This window comes from Hyaloscypha bicolor, assembly GCF_002865645.1.
Source record: "Hyaloscypha bicolor E unplaced genomic scaffold K444scaffold_124, whole genome shotgun sequence".
In the NCBI taxonomy this organism is placed as follows: Eukaryota; Fungi; Ascomycota; class Leotiomycetes; order Helotiales; family Hyaloscyphaceae; genus Hyaloscypha; species Hyaloscypha bicolor.
Window position 1 is genome coordinate 907,391 of NW_020194626.1, and position 10,077 is coordinate 917,467.

At 47.8% G+C, this 10,077-nt stretch overlaps 4 protein-coding genes across 4 annotated transcripts; 3 read left to right on the forward strand and 1 right to left on the reverse strand.

Moving 5' to 3' along the window:
* Nucleotides 1-423: 423 nt before the first annotated feature.
* K444DRAFT_645536 (ribosomal protein L2) lies at nt 424-1,646 on the reverse strand (the record flags this gene model as incomplete). Its single annotated transcript, XM_024885096.1, has 3 exons — nt 424-519; nt 569-642; nt 698-1,646. 3 exons carry the CDS (start codon nt 1,644-1,646, stop codon nt 424-426), a joined length of 1,119 nt encoding a protein of 372 aa, XP_024732784.1.
* A 953-nt stretch (nt 1,647-2,599) lies between these two features.
* On the forward strand, nt 2,600-4,258 carry K444DRAFT_633408 (putative G2/mitotic-specific cyclin-B; the record flags this gene model as incomplete). The annotated part of the gene is made up of 3 exons (XM_024883606.1): nt 2,600-2,608; nt 2,698-3,933; nt 3,983-4,258. 3 exons carry the CDS (start codon nt 2,600-2,602, stop codon nt 4,256-4,258), a joined length of 1,521 nt encoding a protein of 506 aa, XP_024732785.1.
* A 796-nt stretch (nt 4,259-5,054) lies between these two features.
* K444DRAFT_568084 (ARM repeat-containing protein) lies at nt 5,055-6,851 on the forward strand. Its single transcript, XM_024877189.1, has 3 exons — nt 5,055-5,436; nt 5,493-6,012; nt 6,067-6,851. The coding sequence occupies exons 1-3, from the start codon at nt 5,142-5,144 to the stop codon at nt 6,680-6,682; spliced, it is 1,431 nt and encodes a 476-aa protein (XP_024732786.1). The 5' UTR covers nt 5,055-5,141; the 3' UTR covers nt 6,683-6,851.
* Nucleotides 6,852-6,994: 143 nt separating this feature from the next.
* K444DRAFT_616960 (aminomethyltransferas-like protein) lies at nt 6,995-8,554 on the forward strand. Its single transcript, XM_024881027.1, has one exon. The coding sequence runs from the start codon at nt 7,025-7,027 to the stop codon at nt 8,441-8,443; it is 1,419 nt and encodes a 472-aa protein (XP_024732787.1). The 5' UTR covers nt 6,995-7,024; the 3' UTR covers nt 8,444-8,554.
* The last annotated feature ends 1,523 nt before the right edge of the window (nt 8,555-10,077 follow it).

A 10,077-nucleotide genomic window follows, 5' to 3' on the forward strand; every position in this document is an offset into this window, starting at 1 on the left:
GGGCTTCGCTTGGGAGTTGACGAATTAATTGTGAGGAATGATGACCCGACTCGTACCTCTGGCCTATCAACGGCTCTTTGAATTTCTCTTAGCCGCTCGCCAGGAGTCGCCGAGGTTGTACAAGGAGGAATCCCAAAGGAGGGATGGGTAGGAGAAACGCTTGAGCCGCTGGCGGAGTGGGCGTAAGGCTGAAAGAGCCAACGGTGTGGATGTGGCTCCTGTAAAGAACACCTCGAAGAAGACGTTTCAGAGGTTGAAAAAAGAACCGGAGAATGCAGCAGGGCCGAGTAAGTTCATTAGGGACACAAAAAACAAAGCCAGTCGTACACATCTTACATTTCCTAGAGTATAATACATGTCTGGACATCTATTTTTGTGTATGGCAGAGTGAAATGAGGCAATGGACAGAGAAAGGAAAGTCCACTATTTGACTCTTCGTTTCCCGTGATTTCGTTCCCGAGCCGTGACGACCCATTTGTTTGGTTTTCTCACTTTTCGAGTCTTGTACCCTCCTTTGGCCTGCACAGTTTTAGCAATTGAAGGCTCGTGAAGAATCACAGTGACTTACAGGCATACCCCATGGGCTCACGGGATCGACATTACCCTTGGATTTACCTCGTCCACCACCATGAGGATGATCGGCTGCAGTATTGTTAGTTCTTGGTCTGAACACTAAGTTCAAAGAGGAAGTTCTTACCTGCATTCATTGCAAGACCTCTGACTGTTGGCCGAATGTTCAACCATCGTTTTCTCCCAGCCTTACCAAGCTGCCGGTGCTGGTAGTTAGGGTTGCTTGCAACGCCAATAGTTGCACACGCATCCCGGCTTACTTTTCGGATTTCACCACTTTGCAAACGTACATTGACATATTTATTGCCACCTTTCGTCCCCTCATCGTCTTTTGATATAACCACGGCGTGGGTGCCAGCACTTCGGCAGAAAACGGCACCTTTCCCTCTTGTAGAGCCAACGTTGTAGATGATAGTCCCAATAGGGATCATGTGAAGTGGTAGGCAGTTGCCTCGCCAGGCGGTCTTTGCAGCCAGCACACCAGGATCAACAACTCCTCCCATACTATCAAGCAGGTCCTTGGGAATACCAGCTCGATAGCTCTGAACCACATCTCCCGCTCTCATTCCCTCGGCAGCAACGATATAGCTCTTTCTCCCCGTAGCTTCCTCGTTGAGTAATGCAATATGAGCACTTCGTCCTGGATCATGCTCAATACGCTCCACAGTATGAGGTCCTGGCACCATGCGTAGGAAATCAACAGTCCTTATCCGTCTCTTGTGTCCACCACCTCGATGTCTAATTGTGACTCGGCCACTGTTGTTTCTTCCTCCCTTTCCGTGGCCCTTCTTTGCAAAAGTCAACGGGAGAAATGGTCTCCCTTTCCATAAGTGGTCGTTTATGGGTCGTCTAAGATGCCGCACACCGGGCGTTCGTGGTTTGTAGGTCCTCATCATGAATGTGGCATTGGCTTCATCAAGAGTTGGAGGCGGTGCAAAGCCAGTTGCAGGAAGAGGAGGCTCGACCTTCACGGACTGGGCAACGGTTGCGTATGAACGGGTGAGGTTTTGTCGAATGGAAAGGTATCTGCATGATGTATTCTGGGACTGCTGCAGCAGTATTCGGGGCTGCAGCATGATGGGCAGAACCAATTGCTTGTCCACTGCTACGATCTTGATGCCAAAGAGAGTGTGAGGTAAGTGAATGGCATTGGAAGTCAAATCATGCAATAGGTCGACGGCAATCGAATTTCTGATCCGAGCTTTTTAGCTTGCACGCGCCAGCCACAGCCGCGTTCAGCCACATTCGCGACTTCTCGGTCACTCTTGCCCGCTGTAGCTCGTTGCCTCCGCAACTGAAGTCAACAAAGCCAATTAAGGTCCGTGCAGACGCAGAATCCTTGATGCACCTCCCCTCCACCATCCCCTCCCCGACGAGAAAAAGCATTCAATTGACCTCAAAGAATCCCATCTTCCTACGACTGTTTGACATCAAGATTCTCATCTTCTTTGAAATCCCCAAGTCTTTTCAAATTACTCTCCTCCCTTGCGTTGAGTAGTTTCTTCGCGGGATTACCTTGCATTCTGGTAAGGATTCTGAGTCGCGCTAAGTCGCCAGCCATAACAAGCGAGGACCACCGCCTCTCGAACTCTCCAAGTCTTTCAACACGGTTTTGTACCTTCTCTCAAACACGACAACGACCTCCCTACAAACTTCCAATACTTAAAACGCCTTTACCTTCGAGTCTCAGGGCCATATCAAGTCCTTGTTGACGCATTGAGCACCCCCGGGTTCCTGCAGCTCCAAACTCAGAAAGCCTCAGTCGACGCTGTTGATACAGTGCACGAACAACCTGATAGAAGCACCAGACACTCATACCAGAGTGTTTTGGTCCCTTACCTGACTTCATGTAAGTATTCTGGCCTTTAAACTTTGTTAAATGCGTCCGGTCGCGTCGCTGCCGGCATCCTTCTCTTCCATTTATACGCGGTCTTCAATGCCTTTATATCGCGTCTTTGCTGACCACAATTATAGCTTTTGGCCTCCGTAACGTACCAAAGCATAATCATTAATACGTCGGCAAATAAGAATGCCTCCAGTAAGTCCAGACAATCACTTTTTCTTAACTTCGCTCCTGTCTCGACTCTGTCGATTCCTCCGAACTGAACGCTAACATCTCAACCCCAGGCTCGAGCCGCGTCGACTAGGCGGGCTGTCACGAACGAGAATGACGAGAACAGTGCTTCAGGAACGACGCGTCTTACAAGATCAAAGTCTGCTGCTTTCACTGAAGATGTTGCTGGTGCTGCCAAGAAGCCACTCCAATCGAAGAAGTCTGGCATCAACACACAAGTGGCACAACCACTCCGCAAGCGCGCTGCTTTGGGAGATGTAAGCAATGTCACAAAGGGAGATGTCGTCGATGGAAAGAAGAATGTAGGAAAGGGTGGTCTCGTGTCAAAGGCAGCTCAACCTACTGGTGTCCAGAAGAGCCTGTCACGGACAAATTCTAGCCGATCTGTTCTAGGAGCCAAGGACATGAACAAGAAGTCTTCGGACACAAAACGAACTGGTTCAGGATCGGGTGTCATGGCTGTTAAGAGAAAGACAAGCGAGTCCTCGAGCACATTCTCAATCAAGGAAGAAACACCAGCGGAAGAAGAGCAACCACTTAGAAAGAAGATTCACCTCGAGCAAGTTGAACGACGAATCACTGTTGAGGAGTATAAGGAGAATGAAGTCGTACAAGATGTCGAGCCGAAGGCATCCGTTGCACAACAGTTTGCAGAAGGAGTCGAGGATCTAGACCGTGAAGATCTTGAAGACCCCTTGATGGTGGCGGAATATGTTGTTGAGATCTTCGAGTACTTGAAGAAGTTGGAGGTTGATACTCGGCCCAACGCAGACTACATGGACCACCAAGAAGACTTGGAGTGGAAGATGCGAGGTATCCTTGTCGACTGGCTCATCGAAGTACACACGCGTTTCCATCTCCTTCCAGAAACCCTGTTCCTCGCAGTCAACATCATCGACCGTTTCCTCTCAACCAAAGTCGTTCAGCTTGACCGCCTTCAACTCGTTGGTGTTACCGCTATGTTCATTGCCTCCAAGTACGAAGAGGTTCTGTCTCCTCATGTTGCCAACTTCCGTCACGTCGCCGACGATGGGTTCACGGAGGCAGAAATTCTGAGTGCTGAGCGATACGTCCTCACTGCTCTCAACTATGATCTGAGCTACCCCAACCCAATGAACTTCCTTCGCCGCATCTCGAAGGCCGACAACTACGACATCCAAACCCGAACCCTTGGCAAGTACCTCATGGAGATCAGCCTACTTGACCACCGCTTCATGCACTTCCTTCCTAGTCATGTCGCAGCTGCATCGATGTATCTCGCTCGCAAGATCCTTGAGAGAGGTGACTGGGTAAGTCTATAGCGGCTCTTAATTTGAGAATACAGCTAATGAAAAGAAGGACCCAACCTTGACTCATTATGCTGGCTACACCGAAGAGGCGATTCAACCAGTATTCAAATTGATGGTCGACTACCTTGCCCGTCCTGTCACCCACGAAGCTTTCTTCAAGAAATACGCAAGCAAGAAGTTTCTCAAGGGTGAGAAATGCTCCTCGTTGCTTCATATACCCGAACTGACCTTCGCAGCATCTATTCTTACTAGACAATGGGCCAAGAAGCACGCCGCCGAGCTCGGAGTTGATGTCTCTGTTCCCCTAGATACCGCCGCTCGATAGAAATGACGACCTTACGAATATCCATACACGACTACTGGATACAAAACAATGCATTATTTGGATGGGACACGAATCGAAATTACGATAGACGGATGACTTCCTTAGAGACACCGATTGCCATTCATGTACATCTTGCCGGATCGCTGAGGATCTGGTGCTGGATCGATATTATGGAAACCATGCTGTCTTTTCTTGTTCAGAACTGCCTGTTGCGCTACATCATCATTTTCGCTCTCCATTGGCTGGCGTCCGTGTCCTCTCAGGAGTACGGAGTCTGGCTCACCTCTTGTTGTTATTACCTCCCTCAGTGTTTGAGTATTGAGTGGCAAGAAAGAGGACCCACAGTATCCTCCATACTTGCTATCATGTGCTGAACGGGACGACGGTTTGTTTATGGTCACATGTAGATACTTCAGTGATAATGAAAAGAAATTAAATCATAAAGAATTTCAACACTTATTGGTGATAGATGAAGTCCGCAAACACAGCAATGAAGCGCATCTGGAAAAGGCAGGTCTGGACGGAGGGAAGGGGTTCGACCGAATTTTGGAGTTGTATGCTCTTTCCAGTGGTCTGATGCAGGTTCAGGCAAGCTACATCAAGTATATAATGACGAAGGTGATAACGAAGAAACTCCCAGATCTGTGTATTCAGCTTCTGATCTTTTTCTGCTGAAATGTTACCAAACACTGACAACTCGTTTTTGTGGCAGTTAACAAGACCGTTCGGCTACCCTAGTCACAAGCTCCGGAAGCGACTTTTCGATAAGAGCTCCAGATCTCCAACTTATAGCTCAGTTGCTTCTGCCTATCACTCAACCTCAAGGCACCGCGCTCGCTCCGCACAAGTCCTATTCCCCCAGGAGCTGAGTAATACCTTCAATATGTCTTTGGATCCGCCCCCATACCTATCCTCGATTCAGAACAATATTCGTGCTCGCCCTATTCCTTGGGATGGTGCTGTTCGAGCTGGAACAATCACTGATGATCAATTGAGCAAGATCAGAGCTGTGGATAAAGTTAGGAAAGAGGTCAGGAAGCAGACTATTGAAGGTGATCTTGATGGGTACCGCACACTCTTTGTCGGCAGAGAGGGCAAGCCCAGTGTCTTGCAATCTGCTGCAAGGCGGGCAGATGTGGTTCAGTATATTTTGGTCCTTCTAGGTGATCTGCTTGATGGTGTGTACAAATACCTTCCTACATGATTCTTGGCTAACACAAGCTCTGCTCTGCAGCAATTCCAGCTCTTTCGAAAGCTCTCTCTGAGCACTCAGATCCCTACCAGCACCTCCTGCCCCTACTCGCCCAATCAAATGACCCTGACGGCCCAATACCACTGCTCACATCTACTGTCCTCGCAAGCATGATTTCTGCAGCTCCAGTTTTATCGGACAAGGAATCCTCCGCAATGCCACGATTGTTCTCATACCTATCGACCTTGACAAAATCCTCGGATGGAGGCCTGCAGGATATTGCGGTGTTGGAATATTCTGCTTTATTGCGGGGCAAGAAGTCGAGGGAGCTGTTCTGGGCTCAAAAGAACGAGACGATTAGCCCCCTGATTGATATTCTTCGATCAGCTGCGGGGGTCTCGAACGCAGACTCGGCCTCGACTTTGTGGAGTGGTGCTGCCAGCGTTCGAAGTACGGAGGGTGTAATTGGAGGCGGGGTCGGCCTGCAGTTACTCTACCATGTCCTCTTGGTCTTATGGCAGCTAAGCTTTGAGGGTGCCACCGTTGGAGACGGCCTTGAAAAGTGAGTTCAATTGCGGAGCAGTCCTACGGATAGTGAAGACTAATTAGCCAACAGCGACTACGATGTCATACCACTCTTCACACAGCTCCTGAGATTGTCTCCGAAGGAAAAGACCACCAGGCTTCTTATATCCTCATTATACAACCTTCTATCGTCTAACAAGCAGACCTTACTACCTGCAGCTGTTCTGGCGCGTCTTCCTGCACTCATTCAGAATGTTAATGGACGTCATCTTTCAGACCAAGACCTCTTGGATGACCTTCAAAACCTTACTGAGATGCTTGATGAGTACACCAAAACTCAAACTACCTTTGACGAATATGCTGCGGAAGTAAACTCGGGGCATCTACGATGGTCTCCTCCCCATCGAAACCCTACGTTCTGGGCTGAGAATGCTCGGAGAATTCTCGAGCATGAGAAGGGGGAACTGCCCAGGAAACTTGCTGAAATCATGAACAAACCCTGGGAGAATGACAAGCAAGTCCTTGCTATTGCCTGCAATGATGTTGGCTGCTTGGTCAAGGAGGTTCCTGAGAAGAGGACTCAATTGGAGAAGCTTGGCTTGAAAACGAGGGTAATGGAGTTGATGCAGGAACCGGATGAGGCCGTGAGATGGGAAAGTTTGAATGCACTATCCGGATGGTTGAGATATAGCTTTGAGACTAAGTGAGGGATTCCAGGCCTGGGACATCGAATTTTGGAGCTGTATTATCATTCACGGCCGCTGGGAGCTTGTATGGGGTCTGGCATAGGGGCTTTTCGCTAGTTATTTTCAGCAAGCGTCACCTACAATGCTATGATGTTAGAGTAGAATTGAGGCAGTATATTAAATCACCTTCATGGGTATTCTTTCAGTGAAATTATCATCTTTGCCCCTTTTCCAGGTTCCTCTAATTCTTTTGAATCTGAGCAACCCCACTTCCGATCCTAGCCGAGAACTCCATTCCAACTCCTGGTGCTCCACCTCGAGCCTTCAAGGTCGAAAATCTTCAACACAATCAATTGACCCAGAATGAAGTGCCTTCGAGCTGTATCATATGTCAATGGCGCCCTTACGGTCAATCGCACAGCTGGGCGAGCATCACGCCAACTATCAACAGCTCTCCCCCGAGGTACGATAGCCTCAAGCTCCTCCCTTTCCCCACCCCGCACCCAGAACCCAACACAGCAGCTGCATCGACTCCCATCCAAACTCTGCATACCAATCCGTCATGCCTCATCCACATCCTGCCCATCAGACCTCCAAAAGACACCCCTCTACGACCTCCACCTCGCCCACGGCGGGAAAATGGTCCCTTTCGGGGGCTTCCATATGCCAGTGCAGTACTCCTCCCTCAGCGTTAGCGCCTCCCACCATTTCACTCGCAGCCACGCCTCCCTCTTCGACGTAAGCCACATGGTGCAACATCGATTTTCTGGTCCCGGATCTAACGCTTTCTTGGAACGGATAACACCTGCGAGCATTGCTGGGTTGGAGACACATAGAAGTGGCCTGAGTACTTTGCTTTGGCCGGTTACGGGGGGCATTGTGGATGATACCATTATCACCCGGCTGGGCCTGGAATCTTTTTACGTGGTTACGAATGCGGCGTGTAGGGAGAAGGATCTCAAGTATTTTGAGGAACAGCTGGCAGAGTTCAAGAATGGAGGGGGTGAGAAGGTGGAGTGGAAGATTCTTGAGGGGTGGGGATTGGTGGCTTTACAAGGGCCGCTGAGTGAGGATATTTTGAGCAGTGTATTGGTTGAGCCCAAGGAGACAGAGCTGAGGGAGCTCTATTTTGGGCAGTCAAAGTTTATTAAGGTTAAGCTTTTGAGTGGGGAGGCTTCGAGCCCATTATTGGTTAGCAGGGGTGGTTACACTGGGGAAGACGGATTTGAGATCTCTATTCCGCCTACCGAGGCAGTCGCTGTTACGGAGGCGTTATTGCAGAGTGCTACGAAAGAGAGATTACAGTTGGCTGGACTCGGCGCCAGAGATAGTTTAAGGCTTGAGGCTGGCATGTGCCTTTATGGACATGATCTGGACGATACCACCACCCCTGTTGAATCAGCCCTTAGCTGGGTCATTGGGAAGGATAGGAGAACAAGTGGGGGATTTCATGGCTCAGAAGTCATTCTCAGACAGCTGACGTCGAAGAGCAAAGGTGGAAGTGGTGTTGAGAGACGCCGAATTGGGTTAATAGTTGAAGGAGCACCAGCGAGAGAGGGCGCTGATATCGTGGATGAGAAAGGCGAGAAGATTGGCAGCATCACAAGTGGATGTCCAAGTCCAACCCTAGGGAAGAATATTGCAATGGGATATATCAAGGATGGATTCCACAAAGCTGGAACAAACCTCCACGTTGTAGTCAGGGGGAAGAAACGTAAGGCGCAAGTCACCAAAATGCCCTTTGTACCAAGCAAATACTGGAAGGGAGCTGCGCCTGCTTAGTCTAGAATTTTGATCAATGAGCTTGAAGGCAATTAAGAGTTTATAAAATATGTAGAGATCTTGAATAAGACTGATAGATAATACTAAGTATCTACGTCCTTCAATAGCCCCCGCAAGCTTCGAGTACGGCGTATCAGGAAAAACATCATCCGACGGATGGATAGGCCACCAAAGTCGCAGACATCCCAACATATTGTCTGTTAGATCTAGAGTCCTGATGAGATATACCTTGGGGCTGGACCGCTAGTGTGGATGATGTGCGAAAGGCTTTCATGTAAGCCACATTGTCATTGTATTGTGAAGGGAGATGAAAACAGTGAATTGCGAGAAAGAAAAAATTCAGGACTGATGGAATCATTAACATGGCTCTTGGACCTTGGCCAAGGGGATCGGTTAGATACTTAGGCAAGGATAAGGGGCCAAGTGGAGTAATCATGTTGAGCCTTTTCTCAGCAAAGAGCTCTCAACCATCGGTTTTAACCACAAAACCTCAAGAACTCTTTTCTTCACAATCCCAGGAAGAGACAGTGTGTCAAATGAGTAGAGTAGAGTAGAGTAGAGTAGAGTAGAGTAGAGTAGAGTAGAGTAGAGTAGAGTAGAGTAGAGTAGAGTAGAGTAGAGTAGAGTAGAGTAGAGTAGAGTAGAGTAGAGTAGAGTAGAGTAGAGTAGAGTAGAGTAGAGTAGAGTAGAGTAGAGTAGAGTAGAGTAGAGTAGTGGGTCCTACTCATACTTTACTCAATACTCATTAAGTATATACTTAAGTAACTAAAGTAGCAAGGCACGTGCAAGCACGTATCGTAGTAGGGGGGTCCCCCGGCTTAATTATTAGTTTTTAAACTTACTTTAAAAGGCCTCACTATGTCTAAGATTAAGTATAAGTCAAAGTAAGCCCTATATTCCTCTTCTCTTTAATCTATTATTTAGAGGTCACGTGTTTTAAATAACACGTGATTGCTGTGTTAATTTTTACTACTTGAATAGTAGTGCGCCTTTTTAAAAAAATTTAGAAGTGCGCTCTTTAATAATTTTCTTTAAGCTTTATTTTTTTTTGAAGTCATATAAGTAAGTTAGGTTTTAGGGATAAGGCGCTAAAAATATACCGAGTTCTAGGGGAAAGATCACTAGAAACCTAGCAACCAATAGCCTAAGCGATCGCTAAAAACCATCGCACTCGCGCATGTGTACACGCAGACTGATAACTTTTAAATTAATCGCGCTCCTTCTTAAGAAGAAAGAAAATTAATTTTTAAGCAAAAAGAAAGAATTTATAAGCTTCTAAGCATATAAAAAATTACAAGAGTTTAGTATATGACTTTTTGTTAAGTATAGTAGGGCGCGAGGGCAGATATTTTTGGTGTTCACCGCCTAGATTAGTTAGCATCAACTGGGGAGGAGGCAACGAGGGAGGGACAGAGGGTCGTTTCCCTAATTCTCGACCTCGGCAGGTGCAATACCGAGTACACAAGTCTCTGTCAAAGGCTGCAATAACATCAATATCAGACAAAAGGTGTCTCGCGGTGGACGGAAGGAAAAGTGACACTTAATCCTCGATGTCCTAGGTCAAAGTTGGACAATTACGTGCACTCGAAAGTTCCGAGACATCTAAGGGGACCGTTTTTGATTGTACTATCACT